The sequence below is a fragment of the Thermobia domestica genome, chromosome 18 (genome assembly GCF_964235325.1).
Source record: "Thermobia domestica chromosome 18, izTheDome1.hap1.1, whole genome shotgun sequence".
NCBI lineage: Eukaryota > Metazoa > Arthropoda > Insecta > Zygentoma > Lepismatidae > Thermobia > Thermobia domestica.
The window spans coordinates 133,373,511-133,396,001 of record NC_137471.1 but is presented as its reverse complement, the minus strand read 5'-3'; the positions used below and the strand labels follow the sequence as shown (position 1 = coordinate 133,396,001).

At 36.1% G+C, this 22,491-nt stretch overlaps 1 protein-coding gene across 6 annotated transcripts in view; it reads left to right on the top strand.

The window, feature by feature from the left end:
- The window catches only part of LOC145675520 (ubiquitin-conjugating enzyme E2 W), a 146,237-nt gene that overhangs the window by 115,780 nt on the left and 7,966 nt on the right, over positions 1-22,491 (top strand). For all 6 annotated transcript variants that reach the window (XM_081745995.1, XM_081745996.1, XM_081745993.1 and 3 more), the window contains 3 exons: positions 3,811-3,913; positions 12,040-12,195; positions 14,205-14,280. In XM_081745995.1, the coding sequence (XP_081602121.1) occupies positions 3,811-3,913; positions 12,040-12,195; positions 14,205-14,280 (335 nt within the window). The remainder of the gene's footprint in view (positions 1-3,810; positions 3,914-12,039; positions 12,196-14,204; positions 14,281-22,491) is intronic.

Genomic DNA, 22,491 nt, shown 5'->3' with positions numbered 1-22,491 from the left:
GCAGAGGGATTTCAACTGACATGTGACACAAAACGTGAACCGTCAAATGCTAACCCTTTCCCATCTTAGTGAGGATGTCTTCCCACTTTCTGCTTTATTATTGAGTGCACCGCCTTTTGTTTTTACTTTTCCGTTCTGCTTCTGTGTCCTTGTTTTTCTTATCAGCAGAGCTTTGCTTTTCAAAACACGTAGTGTTTCCATTACCAGAATAAGTTGCTGTCGTAGTAAGTTGCTGATCCGGATTTTCACTTATTATTAAGAAAAATATCATCCAATTCACAAGCTCGTAATACATGTAATGAGCTAGAACACTGTAACTAGGTGTAAAGCCTTAATGCACCTTCCAATAAATAAATAAATAAATAAATAAAGATATAGCACAAGGTGAAACAGAGAGAAGATAATGATTACAGTTGGTGAACAATATTTAGGAGAGAGTTTGTCAACACTAAGAAACTGATGAAGATCGTAGTGCGTGGAAGCTTCTAAATTCATGCAAGTGGCATGACGGTATGGCAGGGATGTTTCGATACTGATTCCTGGGAATTACTAATAATCGCTAATATAACCACTACTGTAAAGTAATTATTGTAAGATTAAGTGTACAGCTAACTTTGTTGTGGCTTTTCATTTAATCACGGTGAGAGAATTTCAGGAACTTCTTTCTTGGTCACGATGTACGTTGAAAACCTAATTCCGAGAACTCTCAACCGTATTAATTCATACAAGTGTACAGTAAATTATAACATCTAAGCCAACGACGAAAATTTACTTACTAGAAAACATTCAACTACCTAATTGTCTCGAAACATGAACACATTAAATTATACAGATAAAACTTAAAAAATCATTCACCATCCAGTAAGCACTGATGGAGTATAAACGAGTGAATATTCTTCATTCTTCCCAAAGACAAGTTAGTTGCTCGTAAGAGTACACCTTTGAACATTTATTTACTTATACATATCAAAGGCTGATATACATTGTGTTCCATTCAAATCTCCCTAATTTCACTTAATCATAGAAAAGAAAGTATGGGTGATAAGGCAATGAAATTTCAGAGAATTCACGGAAAACTCACAAATATTACTTTCCACACACTGATACACCTCCATACGATCTACATTGGTAGCACGAACAATATCCAATCTATATTCAACTTCGTGCCATGTTCTCTTCAACATGTCCCCTGTTATTGTCGGTTGTTAGGAACTTACTGAACCTCGACTTAATTGATTTAATATCAGGTACAACTCCTCCGTACACTCGTTTGAAATTTCGTTGCGTTGCAATCGCAGATTTTGTCCCAGCATACCATATCATTCCGTGTGTGTTGTTGAACAGTCATAATTTTTAAAGAAATGGAAGCAAAAGGCTAGTACTCACCACAGAAAACAAAGTATACTTTTAAGTAGCACTTTCCGAAGACCCTGGTACCATTTTCAGCCTAGAACCAACAAATATTCCTTTTTGTTTAACCTATATATATTCTTTCACACTGAAATTTATCGGGTTAAAATTACTTATCTGGTTATTTGTACCATAATAGCTGAGCACTTCGCACATCGAAATATCGTAGTTTACAACAGTTATCCGGATTGGCAGCGCATCTTAAAGGCAATAACCATAACATTGCTAATTCATGTCTGATAAAGAAAGCAAAAACAACAACTGAACGAAATAATTAAAGAACCCTATTACATTCATAAAAAGAATCCTACATTCAATTTAGATAAAGGAGACATAAGTGTGATTTGGAGAAATCTTTTTTATATTTCCACGGTCTGCAAGGTAGGAGGAAAAGCAGTGAACAACAGTGAACAGTGACGAGTGAGCGACTATTTGCGTGTGTTCATTTTCGACAGAACACTTATGCTTCACATATTTAATTCCTTCTAACCTATCCGTACTCCTCCTCCGTGTTTTAAATCCTCTTCGAATTGGTTCCAGGCTGAAAATGGAAGCAGGGTCTTCCGAAAGCGCTAATCAGAAGAATACTTTGTTTTCTGCAGTACTAGCCTTTTGCTTACATTTGTTTTTAAACATTATCATCGCTCGCAATACTTTGATAGTCATAATCTTTATTTATCCGAACGTGACACTGCGTAGTAGTAAGCAAACGGAAAACTTCAAGTCATGATAGATCTGACCTTTTATTTGGTGTTACAATTATTGCAGAATTCATCGTATTTTATTTAGTTATTAATTGTAATTTGGGAGATTTGATCGGAACATGCTGTACTTAAATTCTTTAGTAAAACTGTTGATGATACTGCTCCAGTCCTTATCCAAGTTACCTCCATCCAGATTGACTTCTGGCTTCTTCCTAATATAATAAGATTAATACACGTTGATAGAAGAAGTTGTTAACTGGATAATTTTAACTTCTTTGCTTGCTGGATAATTTTAATTTGCTTAATACTGTGGATGAACATGTGACAAGCCAGAGACAGCAAAAACACACGAAATATTCCACACTAGAAAATCATATGTGCATCGCCTTTGCTAGTGAAACAATGATAGCTTTCAGCCAGGAAGCTAGGGAATTCCTAAAGGAAATGGAGTCGAAATTGTCTCAAGACGGAAGGTCCGAGAAGTGAACAATTTTTATTTCAGCGTATCAGTTTAGCCATACAGCGAGTTAATGCGGTTAGCATTTTAAGTTCCTTTCCTTTTTCTAAAATGGAAGCTTTTTTTTTTTTTTTTAACTTTACTTTACTTTACTTTACTTTTTACTTTACTTTACTTGAAGTGAACCGAAATTAATGAAAACTCTAAATTGAAAAGCTTATTCGGGTAACTGGAAGCCATCCATAATGACATGATCAATGCTTAGAAGAAGAAACAAGATATGCACAGAGAAACTTGAGCCAAGTTCCAGTATCAGTTTCAAAAAGCCCAAAGCAGCATGTCATTTTTCTTTAAGTACGAAATTATTATTCTATCACGCCTTGTTTCTATATTGTACTAAAACACAATAACACACTGAGCAAGGCTATGTGATAATATATAAACAAACACAATCACGTAACAGTTTCAACACAATAACTGTGTCTTCATCACACTAAGAAGAAGGTATAAGGAAAAAGATTATAGAGGACTGCAAGAAAAAAAGAGTTCAGGAGGTCAGTGAGAGAAAACAAAAGTTAAACAGGATGAAAGGATTTCCAAAAATCCACAAAGAAAGAGGAAGAGTAGAAGTCTGGTGAAATCACAGTTATTGTGTTGAAACTGTTACGTGATTGTGTTTGTTTATATATTATTATATAGCGTTGCTGAGTGTGTTATTGTGCTTTAGTACGAAATTACTGTAATATAATTTGTTACAATTTTACATTTCAAAATTAATGCTATGAATAGTTATTGGGGGACTGGTATACTTACTTCACTAGACCAATTTTCCTTTATTATTATTATTATTATTATTATTATTATTATTATTACAAACAATAAGTCTTTATTCTTATCATCTCTAAAACGCTCCTTAATTTTGGTATTAATGTTCCTCTTAGTCATCTCAATGTGCTTATTATCACATTGATAGAAAGATTTGAGCCTCTTGGCTGTTCTAGTGGCTAACGTGGCTAGTGACGTAGTTCTGGGTTCGATTCCCGATGAGGGAGCACAAATTTAATCATCCTTTCATTAATCATCCATCTCTTTTAACCCAAACGGAGATACCCGTGTGGTCAGAATTATTTACAAAAGTACTTATTAAAATCAGTTTACTGTTTCTCAACTATTAATTGAATTTGCCAAATGCAGTTTTTTCTATTGTGATTGTCTGAATTGTGTAATGTTAAATTTCAGATGGATCATTCACATGGAAGGAGCTCCAGGAACGTTGTATGAAGGTGAAAAATTTCAACTTCAGTTCAAGTTTAGCTCAAAATATCCATTCGATTCACCCGAAGTAAGTACTTCACCTTTGTTTATTAGTAGTTGAAAATAATTTCATTGGTATTCATATTCATTGGTGGTTTGAAGTATGTCTAGTGGCAATTTTTGTGTTATTTTTAAGATTACACTATACTGTACACTAGTTCGAAGGTAACATAAATATGAATATAATTTTTAACTATTGAAATAGAAAATATTGTAGCGGATCTAAAGTTAACGGTAGGGGGTGGAAATACTGTCCTGCGTAAAAGAGGGTGGGGGAGCACACTAAAGTCAAATCCAAAAAACTTCCATTCAAGTAGTGAGGGGAAGATCCCAGCATATTACCATGTAAGTGAGGCAAATATAACGAGAGGGTGAAATTAAGAGACGTAAACCACTTCAGTATATATATACCAAATAATGTGACAGAAACCAGTTCGGCAATCTTTAATCTACAAAGAGAAGGCAAAGATAGAGCGAATTAACAGCAATATATATATATATATATATATATATATATATATATATATATATATATATATATATATATATATATATATATCGGGTGTTCTAAAAATGGCGCCCACGGGCCACAGATCACTCTTCTAAAGGTCAAAATACAAAATAAAGCGAAAATGTTATATAATGAAATGCCCTCCGGGGCCTCCTTCAGCCGCTATGGGGAATCAAAATTTCACAATGTGGCAACGTCGCAGATTAATTTGGAGCCATTAACATTACTCTACGAATATAACAAGCAGTTGAATCGATTGCTACACTAATATGTGATGCTAGTGTCAATCAATCTCGAATTTAGTTGTCATCTGGAAAGAATCGTTATAACTATTTGATAGATTGGTAGATCTAAACTATGCTTCTTTATTTGCGACGTTGCCATATAGTGCAATTTGTCTCCAGACGTGGATTCGAAATGTATACATATATATATATATATATATATATATATATATATATATATATATATATATATATATATATATATATATATATATATATATTGCTTTGTTTTGGCTTTAATGCTCTGTGGTCCGTGGGCGCCATTTTTAGAACACACCATGAAGTCTGAAGACGAAGGGATTAGCGAAAGACCGTGGAACATGGAAGCTTCTCAGTTGCAGCAAGTGACTTGCGAATAATGGCAGAATACTTACGATGATGATATGAAATCAAACTGGTCGATCTATATCCATGTAAATTGGAGCACATTGGTAGTGTTTAAAACGAGAAGTTTACAATTAAGAACAGTGTATGTATTTGAGAACTGGCGGGAGCCGCAACGGCGTCTCACTCCATGTTTTATGGTATGCGTCTCTATACCAGGGTTGTGAAAACCACATTTTTAAAAAGCCCAACCAAAGGATTTTATTGGGCAAAAATAGGTTTTATTCGATAAAATTGGATTTCTTAACATTTGTACAAACATTTAAAGCCATATTCCTACTTAAAATACACTTAAGCATTCACGATCTATTGTACATATTTGGAAAGAAGCTATGGAATTCCCTTGTCGCATAAAGGGAATTCGTGAAGACTTATCCACGTTTCGTGGGACATATTTTGCACTTGACATTCGCTTGTATTTTGACTTTAAGAAAGGAGGAAGTAGAAAATTTTGTAGATTAATAAAAAGGTGGATCATTCTATATTGTAATGTCCCACGTGATGTAGTGTATAAACAATTCCACACCCCAGTGTTTACAAACACCACCACGTGGTTTGGTAAGAGGATTTCACATCAGATGGATCTACAATCACTTGCAGATGACGGCTTCTAGCCCCTCCCACGGAGCAGCAGCGTCGCCGCCACCCAAGGAGCCCTATAAATTGGATGGACAAAGGCAATTCAGTACCAGTTTTCTGGTGACCCTCCTATAGTCTGCTACGGGATTTTAGGAGTAACCTAACCCCAGGCCTCTAGTCTGCTACGGGACTACGCCTATCCTATCTCCTGGCTTAGTCTGCTACGGGGCTCTGTCTGGGAATCCTAACCTCAGCCGCTTAGCCCGCTACGAGGTTCTGTTGGCCAATTAACCCACCTTTGCTTGCCACGGAGCATTGGTTCCGTATCTCCCCTGTGCTTAGCCTGTTACGGGGCCCTGTAGAGATCCTGTCTGCGACCTTACGGTCAAAGACTACCCATAACTAACTTTATATACTATTGGATACTAGAGAGATTATTTGCACAGTATTTTGGAAAAATACTTTTATAGTGAAAGCCGGTAGTGAGAATCGATTCCGGACACTCTTTTTATTAACGCTTTACCTATAACTATATGGGACAAAGTTTTACAATATAATACAGAATAAGAATAAAATACCCTATTACAGTCAGGGTTCAAAAGCTAAGCCGTTCTGACTGAGGATCAGGAGCCAAAGTGAATGAAAGCGGTTTCATTAACCCTTTTGGCACAAACGCTGTCACGCACATAAATTATCCTCTAGAACCAATATGCTTGCTTCGAAGTGACTTTTGTTTGTCTTATGTCCAGAGGGTAGGGTATGTCACGTTAGTGACTACGCGCCTTTGGCGTGGGAGACCTGGGTTCGATTCCCAGCGGGAGTTCATGTGGTTCGGATTCCACGTTAATCAGTAGGTTCCGTCTCATATAGCCTCGCTGCTGAAAGGGACTTTAAACTCGAAAACGGCAACGTTAGTGACTTTTGCTTGTCTTATACCCAGAGGGTATGTCACGTTGTAATAAAATGCATTTTTTGCTTTGTGCCTTCGACGTAAGGTGATGACATCCTTTCAGGTTTGGGCTTGAAATGAAGCCACGTATTTTGGAGTAGCGTAGAAATATTTCTGTCATAGCTTAACAAAAGTAGAAGGAAAAGAAAGTTTACTAGTATTGTTTGTCGGTACTTTAGGTCCAGAGCCCTTGAGTATATGTTAAGAAATGAACATCATAGCATTTTCCTCCCTCTTCTCTTCCCCTCTTTACATCCAGAAGCTTTATATGATTTAGATCTATGACAGACAAGGGAAGTGAGTGTTGTTTTAGCTGCTATTTATATGGATATGTTGCATTTTTATAAGCGAATGGTAATTAAGTGGTGTAATTTGAGTGTAATGCGAGGTTTATTACAAGAAGAAGAGTGCTGTTATTGGGTTAGATTCCCCGATAGTATCTAATTTTATAGTCAAATAGGATTGAGAAATATATTTTTCTTTCGTATGTATTCTAGATCTTGCAGTTAAACTTACCACAAGTATTACACATGGATGATAGTATTTTTCAAGGTGAATTATGTTCGGATACCTAAGGCGCAAAACTTAACAAAAGTGACTTTTGGAGGTAAATTTTTCAATTTTACCCTTCTTTCGTACATCATGCATATACATGCATGGTACCATTTGAAAACTTGTTCCATTCTGAAGAGACTAACATATGAACCATGATACTCGGATGAATAGTACTAAAGCAGTAGCTACTCAACTAAAAGTCAAAACTTTCCTTTAAAAATGTAGGAATTTAAAAGGGTTAAAGCTAACAAGGAAAATATTTAAATGTAGATAATTGTGACTACCAGGGGTGAAAGGGACAAACTGTTGTTTTTTTTTTTGTTTTTTTTTTTTCGTTTTAACAACATGTCGTATAGTCTCTCACACAGAACGATATTTATGAGCGTGAACTCTGAGATTTATGAGTGAGGTATCGATCTAGGCAAGTCTCATTGAGAATAGCGATCCCGGACTCACTAGCGTGAGCCTAGTTGAGACTAGTGAACACAAGCCCCCATTGAAGATAGTCTGACAAGGGAAGTTCAGGAGATAGCACTCGCCTGCAGAGAAACTAAGCATGCCATTTGAAAGACCAATTCTTGCTGATTACAACCAGCTAATAACATTCCTGTACGGTTGAGAACTTTTCGAGAGGTTCAACGTTAAATGCACGATTGGCGCCTCCTAGCGACCTGATGTTTAAACTTGCAATTGCTTGATCATTGGGGTCCATTCACAGATAAATTGTCTATTGCAAGTTGAATGACGAATAGCAAAGACGTAAGGGTTGAGAATATACCAAAGAACTGCACACGATTTGTACAACCATGTAATGTGTTTGGATTCCGACCAATCAAAGATTATGGCAGGGATTTGTACATAGTATAAAACTTCATCCGGACGTTATGATGTACTAACGAAACAATCAAATTAAGTTCGTGTCCATGCTAATGAATCAGTTCCGATCACCACAATACATTGGATTGTTTCAGTTTGCGTTCCACAAGACAGGTTACCGAACAAATTATATACCTTTTGAATCACTTGTCGAATTTGCTTTTCGCTTTGGTTATGCGAACTGTTCTCTTGACGGATGCAACGCAATTGCATATATAAAATGATCATGGTGCAAGGAAGACTTTTGCCTCTGTCATTCCTTCATAGAACAGAACATCAGTGATCAATTTTCATCTCTAACCTATCATTATTGTGAACAGTATAATGACTGATTTTAACTAACAAACCCGCTAGTAATTGCAATACAGTTGTTTCTGTTACCTCTGATAGATTTCAATTCATATGTCAATATTCGTTGCTAATAATGTTGTACTTAATGCGTTTAAATGCGCATATACTTATTTTTTCATATAAACGTTCAAGTTGAATCTCTCGAACAGTTCTCAACCGTGTAAGAATTTTATTAGCTTGTAATCAGCATGAATTGGTCGTTCAAATACCATGCTTAGTTTCTCTGCAGGTGAGTGCTTTCTCCCCGAACTTCTCTTGTGAGCCCACTTCAGAGGGCGCAAAACGTAACAAAAGCGATTATTTGGAGGGAAATTTAGTTTTATTCTAAATTTCCCTTCTCTCGTACATCATGTACACTCATGTCCAAAATTATTGTCGCATGTCTATAAATATGTTGTTGTAGGAATATAATTTGATAATGAATTCGCCTGGTATTTCTTATAATGTTAGTATGTGTATAATCGGCAAAGACATGTACGTAGCAAATATCATGTTAAAAGAGCAATAAATAAGAACAATAAAACGAAAATAAAACTTTTTTTATCCATTTAGCAACATTTTGTTTTACTCATTCTAATTTTCGTATTTATAATTCTTTTAATATGAAATTTAGCACAAATATACATTTCCCGATTATACACATAGTATCAGTATTAAAAGTACCGTAGAAAATCATTATCAAATTATATTCTTACAAGAAGACAATTATAGATATGCGACAATCATTTTGGACATGAGTGTACATACATGCATGGTACTATTTAAAAGCTTGTTTCATTCTGAAGAGACTAACATATGAACCATGATACTCGGATGAATAGTACTAAAGCAGTAGCTACTCAACTGAAAGTCAAAACCTTCCTCTAAAAATGTAGGAATTGAAAAGGGTTGAAGCTAACAAGGAAGATGATTTAATGTACATAATTGTGACTACCAGGAGTGAAAGGGACAGTTAACTGACATTTATTTATTGATTTATTTTTATATTTGAACAATATGTGGTATAGTGTCTCTCACAGAGCGAGCTCAGCGTGAGCCATAATGAGATTCATGACCGAGATATCGATCTAGCGCAATTTCTAGCGATCCGGGACTTGCTAGCGTGATCCTAGTTGAGGCTAATGAGCACAAGATCCATTGAAGATAGTGAGTCCTGAGCCCGAGTGAACCCTGATTACAAAATAGCCGAGAGAATCACGTATGAACCATGATGATACTCGGGTGATTAGTATTGAAGTAACAGCTACTTCACTGAAAGTTAAGATTTTCCTAGGGAAAAAAAAAGTTAACTGAATTAGAAAAGAAAGTAGTTGATATTCAAATCTTGGACCTCTAGCAGTAATAATGTGAGACGGATGAGGCAATGCATATCTTAAGTATGTACTTTAGTGTTTAATATGATATTAAAATGATGGATGTCGTGTGAATAGTAACGAAGTTACAAGGGATTGAAAGTTTCAAGTTTTTCAAAACTCTTTATTTCGAAAAATAGCATAGATAAAACCACCGAGATGAGTTTCAATAGATGTGAAGATCATTGTGCCGTTTACTGTAGTTTGATATCTCAAATTGTTCTAGAGATACGATAAACAATGGTAAAGTTTGCAACACTGCTCAGCTTTATGTAATTCCAAGAACTTGTAATTCAGCTGCCAACACGTACTATTGTAATGTTATAGGTGCAAAGTAAATTATGTTTTTTTTTTTTTTAATTTTAAAAAAAAAAAAACAAGTTCCCACAAATTAGGCCATTTTAAGTAGAGTTTCAGATATTACCATTTTATCTCCCGAATGGTTTTGAGATCTCCGCTGCAAATAGCATTATGCTCTTTGTGTTTATGGAAAACTATGTACGTAATTCGATGTGATACTCATCTAAACATTTCTTCGAAATAATAATTGAAAAAAAATCAAATTTTCTATTTGTTATAACTTTATTTCTACTACTTGTTCGAAATACGTCATATGATAACCGTAGTATTCGACATTAAGGTGCTTTGAATGTGTATTACCCCCTCTGACTGTTATAGAACTTTCCAAAATTTGTTTGTATTTTAATGTTACTGTAGCGTCCTTAGTTTGCAAAACTGTAGAGCAAGTGGTATTACGAGGAGCGTACTATAATGATTTACACTTTTATTTTTTCAGACATATTCATACAGGTTACACAGCAACTGGTGCGTTCAGCTTTTCACTATATTCTCCCCTTATTTGTATGCTCTTTTGTCAGCGATGTATCAGCTTCAGATGACCCTCCTAAAACCAATTATTTGAAGGCTGAAACACGTTTCGACAGCTTGTTTAAGTCTATGAGCCTCTGCAAACCCTAGTTGATCAATGGCAGAACTGGTTTCCCGGCTTGTGTGTGGACATGCATTATCATGTTGCAGAGGCACTTCCTTCGCCCATTTTCCTACTCGCTTCCTTTGAATGGCACGACGTAATGGTCTGAGAGTCTCCACATGTTACGCTGCACTGTTAATTGTGGTTCCACTTTTCAGCCAGTCGATGAGGATAATGCCTGTCGTATCCTAGAACACTTTAGCCATACGCTTCCCAGCAGATGATGATGATCGAATTTTTGGGGGGTAGCCTGTAATAATGATTCCACCGCATTGTTGTTTCGTCATCGGCTCGTAGTAATGGAGTCTGGTCTCATCATCAGTCACAAGCCTACATATGAAATCTTCGGGATCATGATCACCTCGAAAAGTTTCCTCCACACGACATTGTTTTTGTTCTGTAGACAAGAATTTTGGAACCCACCTTGCACTGACCTTCCCTAATTGTAAGTGGTTGTGCACGATGGGCTGCAGAGTGTTTCTGGTTAGTCCTATAGCGACCTCCGTTTCAAACGATGTGATGCATTTGTTCTCTTGAATGATCCTCTGTACCACGGTGATGAGGCTGTTGTCACGGTCGCTTTCCTTCCAAAACTGTTGCTCTTTTTCGTCGAGGTGCTACCCATTTTCCAACCTACCGAGTTGTACACTATTTTCCGCAACAGTGCATGTTCTTCACACACATACACACTGCCACATATCGCCTATGAGTTTCAGCAGCGGCCACACTCTCTTTCCACAGGAACCATGACGTCTGGCGCTGTCCTCCATAATCACTTTCCATATTGTCCGTTAGTAACACTCACAGGGGTTCAAGAAATAGACTGCACATGGCGCTGCTGTCGTCCCCGTTGCTAGTGACGCTCCCAGTTGGTAGATGAAGATCCTAGTGCCTGTGACTACCTTCCCAACTTCAGTGGTCCATTGCATCTGGAACGAGAAAGCAAAAAGTAAATCATTATAGTATGTACCGTGTATGTTTTCCTTGTACATGTAGATTTGAAATATGTAATAAACTGATAGGGTTATTTGGAAAACAAAAATCATGTTGACTTGGCAAAACTGTTAACCTTGTGACATTAGAGTATGCCAAACAATGTCGATGTTTGTATGGTATAAAATTCCAGCCTTTTTAATCAATCAATTTAGAAGTTACAAAGGCGTATCAAGGTAAATGATCCTTCTTTTACATATATAATATAATATAAAGGTAATGCTCAACAGTTCCTTCCCTGTCACTTACAAATGATAATATAGGAGTTCTGAAAACCATAATTTCATAATTACTTAAGAACTGTCATTAATTAATTTATTTTTCTATAGGTCACATTTATCGGTTCAAACATTCCAGTCCATCCCCATGTATACAGCAACGGCCACATCTGCTTGTCTATTTTAACAGACGATTGGTCTCCAGCTCTTTCTGTCCAGTCAGTGTGCCTCAGTATTGTTTCCATGCTCAGCAGTTGTAAGGAAAAGGTAAATATTTTCTTTTTTTGTATGATTACAAATTTCACAATAATAAGACAGTCGTTACTTGCAAGAATATATATATTCATCATGAATGAAAAGATCCACAAAGTCAAAGAAGTAAAACTTTTATACAGATCAATGTCCTTTATTGAAAGGAATGTTTAAATCATTGTTTATTGTTTAAATCATTTCTGATCAGAACCAGAGATTCCGGCTTAATCTGGACGAAGCTTGGATAGGCAATGGATATATTTAATGATAACAATAATTTTTAACAACCAAAAAATTAGTCTTGATTTATTTATTCAATAATTAACAAAGTAATGACGTACAATTTTAAAAAAATGAACTCTATTTATCAGTTTGAAAACAGAAATGAGTACAGATTCACAAAAACAGATCCACAGTATATGCAAAAAAATCGTAATGGTTTGCAGTCATTGTTTAATACGAATTCAAACTTGTAAAAACATGTTATCTTTTTAAGTTTATAATCACAACAACTTGTCCAGTACTTTTCAATTAATGTAATTTTTCAAAAGTAATTCCCCACTGCATACACCATCCGACAATTAAGTAATGAGACTGATTTTATTGTGGCGAAACAGTGAATGTAATTCGTAAACCAATATGTGCGTTCGAAAGAGTAATCCTCCTCTACAATCTGGCAATACCACATTGTTGTACGACGCGAAGCATGGCGGGAAATACGACGCTATTTGTATGTGTATTTGCTCTGCTGATGGGATGCTAACATTATTGGTCCTTCATAATCTAGGCATTCTTCCACCCTCTCATGCAAAAACTTGTTCTGTTATATAGACATTAAATGTATTGAAAACACTAACTAAAACTGGATTTATTCCATGCTATAAGTATACATCTGAAATAAAAACTTAGAGCATATTCAGCATATTCTCTTAAGTACTAATATATCTCTAACCTTTGAAATATGCACTTATATGCATTATAGAACTTCAAATTCGAGCCTTACTACTGTTAGAAGCTCCTACCAAGTTTAACAGAGATGCGTATAAGCAAACAAAATGTGCCTTTGCTTAAAAATCTCATGCCTAAGTGGTAGTGGTCCTAGATGAGAGGACCGACCTCGAGAGTGAGAGTGTAAAGTAGCTGTTCTGGGAGGTGGACTAGGTGGCGTAGTGATTAATGCATCGGCACGGTATGCCGAAGGTCCCGGGTTAGAGTTCCGGTTCAGTCAGCTCTTTGTTTGTTATAGAATTCGCAGCTATACAGGATCTGGTGTGTAGAAAAAAAAATCGGTTGTTTCCTCCTTTTATTAGTATGTTGAGGCTTCCTTTACCGATTCACTGAATTACACACTGTGGCATCATTAACAACATCGCCCAAGATGAATATTGCTCTCCTATATGGGCCATGGTCGTACCTACACATTTCTGTAGACTTGATTCGATTCTTAATTTCTTTATTACTATAGTACGCTTTCGTGTTCCCGCATTTCGGATATTACCAAAGGAGGAACTCTTGCGGCATCTTAATATCCAGACTCCGGAAGTACATAGAAATAACTCTGACCTGAAATTTCTCCATAAAATAGTTAATAGAAGCTTAAGATCGGGTACCCTTCTTCAAGAACTATCCTTACGTGTCCCTACCCGCAAAACCCGAAATACCCACCTATTCCACCTTGCCTGGTCTAAGTTGACAATTATACAGAGGTCTCTTTTACACAGAATACAAACTATTTCAACTATAATCATCTAGCAACTGTTGTGGATATTTTTTCGAGTTACGCCTTGTTTGACAATTCAATTAAACGCATGCTGGACAAATAATATTACTTTCACACTCTTTGTTAACACTGTTGTTGTTATTCTTCTTGCTACTTATATTCTATTTTCTGTTTAACATTTCCCTGTGTACAATTGCAAAATTATGCTGTTTCTGAGAAGTTGTTCAATAAATAAATATCAAATTATAATATTTTAAATACGGTTGTTTCAATTGTTCCTATTTATTTTGTATTATTCTTTCAGAAAAGGCCTCCAGATAATTCATTCTATGTAAAAACATGTAATAAGAATCCTAAGAAGACCAAATGGTGGTATCATGGTACGTTCTGTTTTTTTCTTTCTTTTTACAAATACGTATCTGGTACAGTATTAAGGTCAGTACACTCAAATTTAAAACCTAGTTTGGTGCAAAGAAAGTAATAATATAAGAAGGTTGCAAAGCCGGTGGAAGCATTGTTTTTGAGGTCATTTATTTATTTTATTTTATTTTATGAATGCATTTTCAGAGTATTATTGGTAATTATAAATTCCAGGTATTGTTCATTTTAAAACATGTATTTTCAAAATAATGTATTAACATACATTATCATTTTACTTACAGATTTCTGTAATTCCTGAATGTTACTTGTACTTCCGAGCTTTCGACTCTCCCGTGAGCCTTGATCAGGGGGAAGAAAAATAAAAACATCAGGGAGTAAAATGGAGTGGACATACCAAGAAAAGAGCAACACTGGAACATACTTTGTCAAGCTCTGCTATCACGTGTCAAATGGTGATGATACAAGTTACAATGTGACGGCGTTGATTTGTGCGCTTTTTTGTTCTCTAATGAAAAGTTGACAGCTCGTGCTGGTATTTTTGTGATGCCAATGTTGAGTTGAATTTGAGTTTAACATCTCGTTCAGCAGCAAGGCTATATGACACGGGACGTCTGATTAACCTGGAATCCAAACCCACATCAGCTCCTGTCGGGAATGGAACCCGGGTCTCCCACACCAAAGGCGCGTACGCTAACCGCTTAGCCACGAAGGAGCTCTGTAATGCCAATGTTGTGTGAATTTTGTAATTACTGTTTCCCATTCATCACGTAATCATCCCGTGTCTAAATTTAATTGTTGTTTTCATAAATAATTAAATAAATTTTTGAATCATTTCAGGCTTCCAATAAAATTTTTAAATCTTCTACCTTGTGGTAAGTTTCTTTTAGATATTTTGACAGACCTGATCCCGGTTTTTCCCTTTTGAATCACTAATATGCTCTTTGACATGAACCTTTAGATTTCGTTTGGTTTTGCTTATGTAACTCCCATAATATCTCCGTTTTATTTCATAAATATCTGATTTTTCATAGGGATCCGCGTAATAACTCTTAAATCTTACTAGGTTTTAAAGCTGTACGAAAACCGTATTGCATATAGATCTTACGCAATGCAGTTGTCAACCAGGGAAAAGTAGGCAATCCCATCCATTTTACGTCTTTCGTACAGATTTCAGGTCTATCGAAGCGTAAATTCCTTTTAATCTGATTATACCAATTAGTTAATAATGAAACTGGATATCCTTCATATTACCTAGCTTCAATAAATAATCGAGCTCTATCTGTAGGTCATGTTTCCAGAGAGATGAGTCGAATGTCATGTAAAATAATAATTCCAAATATTCGCTTTGGTACTTTCAGAATGAGCAGATTTAAAATGTATGTACTATGTGCTGGCTGTAGGCTTCTGGTGGACAATAGTAATTTATTGTCATATTTTCTTATATTGAGATCTAAATAAGTAAGACTTCCTTGCATTTTTTCTCAACTTTGTGTCCGTTACTATGGATATCATTCAATTTATTTAGCAAAAAATCAAGCTGTGAATTATCCTTGTAGAAGGAAGGTATATCGTCTACATTTCTATAATAGCGTATACTGTATCTAGTATCTGTTCTTTCTGAATATTACTTTTAATCGAATGAAGTACCAAGTGATTTAGCAATGGCTGAGTTCTATCGCCTAAAATACTAATAGAACAATTGCCAAATCACATATTTTAGGCAATTTTACTAATAAAACCTGAAATGAATTGAAATCTAAATTACCTATAATTTATGGCCTGCCAAACGTACATAAAGTAAATGTCTCAGTTAGACCTATTATTTAAGGACAGCGTCATCCTGCATCCAAATTCTAAGTGACTTGTAAACTATTCCAAGGATTTGAATATTCCTTACTCATTGTGTAAAGAAAGCTTTGGCAGGGTGTCTATCGGTCACTAAATTAGAAAACGGTCATGAAAATCAGGAAAAAGTCACGAAATTTAGCTTTTGGGTCACGATTTTTTTTTTATCTGTACAAATATAAGTACAGATTGGAAAAGTTTATTCTATAAAACGTCAAAATTCACTAACAAAAATGTCTCTGGTCGGCTTTAGACTCTACCAAATCGCAAGCAAAGCACGCTTCTATCGCATGCATGAAAATTCGGCCTAATTCGCACCAAAATTCGCTGTTGAGAATATTACGAAATTTTACGGTTTGGTAAAGAAAAGGTCACGAAAAGTCGCGAAATTTTATTTTGGAATTTTAGTAGACACCCTGTTTGAAGTAAAACAGCAAATATGCAATTTACTTAATGTCAAGAAGATTAAAATGGCGTCAATAGGCGTATCGACTTGTATTCGTCCATGCCTTTACAATTAGTTTTTCAATCAGTTACAGCCATCTTGCACAGTAAGAACCTTACTACCTTCGAAGTGAACGAAATACTGAGGCTCCTTGAATGTTGCTTAAAATATAATATATTCTTCTTTGAAGGTAATATTTACCACCATGTCGAAAGTCTAGCCAAGGGAAACCCATTATCACCTTTGTTGGTTAATTTTGTACTTCATTCTATTGAAAGTGATATTCTGAAAGAACCGATACTGGGTACGGTATACTATTGTGGATATGCACACGACTACTTCTCTTGTGCAATAATAATTCATAGCTTGATTTTTTACTAAATAAATTGAATTATATTCATAGTAATTTGAAATTTACAGAAAAAAGAAAAACAAGGAAGTCTTACTTATTTAGATCTCAATATAAGAAAATATAACAATAAAGTCATTACTATTGTCCACCAGCCGGCACACAATACATACATTTTAAATCTGCTCATTCTGGAAATACCAAAACAAATATCTGGAACAATTTTATATTACCTACCATTCGACTTACCTCTCTGGAAACATGACTTACAGATAGAGGTCGATTATTTATTAATATTAAAGCTAGGTAATATGAATGGGTATCCAGTCCCATTATTAATTAATTGGTATAACGAAGTTAAAAGGAATTTACGTTTCGATAATCCTGAAACTGATACGAAAGACGTAAAATGGATGGGATTGCCTACTTTTCCCTGATTGACAACTGCATTGAATAAGATGTATATGCAATACGGTTTTCGTACAGCTTTAAGACACCCAAAAACCTTAGAAAAGAACATTAACCAATTTGAGTTATTACACCGATTCCTATGAAAAATCTGGTATTTATGAAATAAAATGCAGATTCATGACACTTACATAGGCAAAGCCAAAACAAATCTAAAGGTTCATGTCAAAGATCATATTAGGGATTCAAAAGGAGGAAACCTGGTGTCAGGTCTGTCGAAATAACAAAAGGTAGATGATTCAAAATTTTTATTGGGAACCAGAAATCAAGTAGAGAAATTCGTATTTGAAAATGTATTTATTCGTTTAAGAAAACGGGAAGCAACTCCGCCATTTTGTAACTTGCCTCACCACTAATTGATCATAAAACTTGACAAAGTGTGTTCCGTTGGTAAGCCCATTCCATTTTATTCCGTGATGTTCTTATTTTTCTCATTCATATTTTTATCTTCCGTGACCAAGACTCCAGCGGAGAGTCGAAAGCTCGGAAGTACAAGTAATATTCAGGAATTACAGAAATTTGAAAGTGGAATTATAGAATTCCTGAGCGTGGTTTTACGTTGTGTAAAATACATTATGTGCTATGCGTTCGTAGATGATCGTGTATTTGTTTTCTAGTATGATAAATAAATATATTTTCTTGGAGAAATTAAACAATATTCATCAGAAAGTAAAATTTCTGCTTAAAAAAGAGAAAACAAATTATACTTTTTATCTTTAAAATAATAATCAAATTTGTAACCAAAATTTAGAAAGCAGCAGGAACAGTATACCTACAAAAGAAATGAATTCACATATAATCATATTACGGGATAAAAATCAAAAGAAAATATACGTTAACTCTACCAAACCAAGATTTAAGAGAAGAAAAGAAATCAATAAAATCATGGATTATGATCAGAAAAATATTTACGTAGAAAATAATGGTTACACAAAGAAAAGAAAAAAATATATTAGCAAAAACCTAATAAGCTTTATATATCGGAATAGGTATGAAAAATAATATTTCTGTGTAAAACAAACACAATGCGATAATGAAAGGAACGTTAACGTTAGATTTGAAGGGCACATTAAGAGATTGTGAAAAGGATGAAACTGCTTTATTTAGGTACATCTGGGTTATTCAAACGTTTACTCGAACAAAGTACTAAATAGATATAGTAGATTTAAATTCGTAAATCAAAAAATGATTGAATCATTGGGCATTCTGAAAGAAGAGAGATCACAATATAATATCTATGAACAATAAAGCTACTAAATAAAACGGGGATAGGTGTTACAATGCCTATGATGTATTTTGCATTACTAGTCGTCCCTGGAATACACCGATTCTTGTTGATCTGTTCGGTACTTTGTGATGCTATGTTTGTATCGCTATTTTGACGTATAGATGTAGTAGCAGTATTTATAAGTGCGTCGTTATATGTTGCAAGTTAGAATTCAGGAAATAGTTTCGTGGCGTGTAGATTTTGGTGGTAAAGCTTAATTTTTGGGGATTTTTGGCGCGAATCTGTACCATGGAGTACTGTTGTGTTTAAACGCTTATTAAGCTCATATAACACATATTGAAACTTTTGAATCTTTCTTTCTATTGGTCAAGTCAAGCATGGACCAAAGAACATCCCAGGTGCGTTTTGGAACCGTATGGTCAACTTCGCGGAGCCAAGGGACGGAGGGATGTGACTTTTTTTTTCTTTCCCTTAGTTTTCAAGATATCAGATTGAAATTTTGCACACGCATTGGGCACATAACAAGGTATTTTCGAGAGATTTTCAGATTCCTACGTGAACCCAGGCCAGACCAGAGGGGCGAAATGTTCCAAGGACATAATTTTTCAAAATAAATCCGGTTTTTCCCGAATTTTCCGGTTCAGGTGTATGATACGAACGTGTGAGTGATACCGTTGGAAAGGGCGAGTAATACTGAAGAAAATGGCGTGTGAACCATGACGCTAGACCAAACAGTAATGACACAGTAAATTTTTAGTATATATATATATATATATATATATATATAATATAGGGTGCGTAAAAAGTCCCACAACGGTCCAATATCTCGCGAAATATACAGATCAGCGCAACAAACAAAAACAGGTGTTACATAGTTTTGAAGAAGTTATCCAATAATACCAAACGCAACCTCTTATCCCCACCCCTTTCGGTGGTACGGGGAGTAAGTTCACAACTTTAAATGGGAACCCCCTTTTTCCTATTGCACATTTGGATTCCCCAGAAAAAGATACAGTGATTTGACCCAAAATTTAAAAGAGTGCCCTCACAGATGCCTCTTGAATCGACACATAAAAAAGGGGAAGAATCAAAACGTTGTAAAAATGTGAATTATCAGTCCCGTACTCTGTGGCCATACGGTTAGCGTACTGGACTGCGGAGTCGGAAGTCGTGAGTTCGATCCCCCACTTTAGGCAAATTTTTCCTTTGTTGTTTCCCCAAATAATAAGTCCACGCATTTTAACTTCAATTAATACTTTATTCCAGTTACATACAATACAAATTTTGATAATCGTTTTGCAAACTAGCTTTATGAAGTGGTTCTTAGTAATAGGGTGTTTAGGGTTAGTTCATAGAGTTATTTACAACAAAACAATCTATTTTTTATTTTTTCGCAATTTGTATTTCCTTGCTAGTTAATAAATTATGGGCAAATACAATAGTTTTATCAAAGTTGAAACATATTGACTTATTATTTGGGGAAATAAGGAAAGAAAATAAGTTGCCTTGAGCGGGGATCGAACTGAACACTTCCGACTTCGCAGTCCAGTACGCTAACCATATGGTTACAGAGTACGGGACTGATAATTCGCCTTTTTGTAACATTTTGGTATTCTCCCTTTTTGTGTGTGTGTAACGATTCAAGCGCCATACATGAAGGTACTGTTTCCAATTCTGCGTTAAATCATTGTCCAGAATCCAAATGTGCAATAAGAAATTGAGTTTTTATTTAAAAGTTTAAAGTTACCCCCGGTACCCCCGAAAAGGGTGGGGATAGGGAGTTGCGTTTGTTATCATTGGATAATTATTTCAAAACTATTTAACACGTGTTTTTGTTTGTTTTACTGACCTGTATATTTCGCGAGATATTGAACCGTTGCGGGACTTTTTCCACCCCCATATGTATATATATATATATATAAATATAAATGAATCACCTTTAAACTTTCAAAATTTTTCCCGCCCTTGGGTTTCAAGAAACGAGGTTCATTTAACTCGAACTGGCAACACTGCTGAAGTGTGTGGGCAGAAGACAAATGACGAACGTAGTGTGTTCCGTGGATATGTACGAGTCAGTTCAATGCTCGGTCCCATATTACGGCGTGTGTGACGAGTAGACATTGTTAAAATGATTGTTGTGTGAAATACCGCCCTAACGCACAATGTTCACGCGTGCAGAACAGCGTGTTTATATGTAATTCCAGATGACACGAGGGTGAAATGCTAGGACGATTTACAGAGGATTAGTAGAGGCCTGTGGTGAAACTGCTCTACCATATCGGACAATGACGAGATGGGTTGCAGCATTTCAGGCGGGACGACAGTCAACAGACAAAATGTACGGTGGAGGGCATATTCGAATGCTTACGGACGAAATTCATCTTGCAAGACTATGGACACTGCTTGACGGTGATCGACGCTGGACTTGTAATGAATTGGCGCAGGAGCTGAATATTTTTTTCCGGATCAGTGTTCCGCATACTAACACAAGATTTTGGCATGTGGAAAATTGCAGTCAGGTGGGTACCCCTTGCTCTGACCAAGGTTCAAAAGTGGCATAGGTAGGAATGTGCGCGCCTACACCTCCAACGTTACAATGAGGAAGGTGATGACTTCTTTCACCGCATTATTGCAGGAGACAAAACGTGGGGAAGATCCTGCACGCCTGAATTTGAAACGTCAGTCGAGTGAATGGCGCCACCCAGAACCTCCACGACCGAAAACACTTAGGCAAGAGCCAGCAAACGTGAAGATGATTATGATAATGTCATACGACCACAAAGGCATTATCCTGTCACATGAAGTTCCACCGGGCGTTACAGTCAAGGCTGCATACTATACTTCATACCCTACTCACCATTTGAGACCAACATTGCGGTGCAAACGTCCACACCTCCTGGAGTCTGGACCATTTCTCCTACATGACAATGCCAGATACCATACAGCCAATCCAGTACAAACTCAGTCACGACAATGGGGTTGGGAGGTACTGGACCACCCGCCATACTCCCAGGATATGAGCCCCTGCGATTTTGATCTTTTTCTAAAAATGAAAGAACCTCTCAGGGGCAAACGTTTCAGAGGCATTCCCAGCATTGTTCGTGCCTTACGGTGCACTGTCAACATCCTCTCACAAAGTGAGACTTTGACAGGTATTCAACGGTTACCAGACATCTGGCAAAGGGTTCAACAGCCTGGCGGAGACTACATCGAAGGACTGTAAGCTTCTTGAGATGAGTGATTCACTACATTCCATTTCACAACTATGTTGCCACTTCGAGTTAAATGATCCTCGTACAAGATTGAAATTTTGCACACCCATTGTACACACGAATTACGTATTTTTCAAGAGATTTTTTTTCTTCGATTTTCCCGTTTCTGGTGCATAATACAGACAAGTGAAAGAATGCTCTATTCTGGAAAAGAAAGAAAGGTATGAAACATAATCCTACGATAAATAGTAAGGAATCAGTAGCTGTTTGAGTGAAAGTGTAAAATTTACCTCAAAAAGTGGAAATCCCAAAAGGGTTAATACTAATGTGGCATGAGTTACTATACCTACCTCAAATTAAAGAATGGATCCTACATCCCACATCTAATATGTGCAAAGAATGCACACAAAGTTAAACGATTGGTTGAAAAAAAAGTTCGCGTTGTTGGTTGAGCAGCTTGCGTAGATAGAAAAGCAGGATATTCCTACGACAAGGTTCGTGCCAGCCGAACAAAGGAGTATCATGAGACAATGTTATCAGAATTTTCCTACTCGCGGCTCACTTCACGTACTTGTCTCATAATAAAATATGGCTACCGCTAGAGATGCAAGGGCTCGGAAAAAAACCGGCTTTTTTGGAAAAAAACTCGGTTTTTTCTGCTTT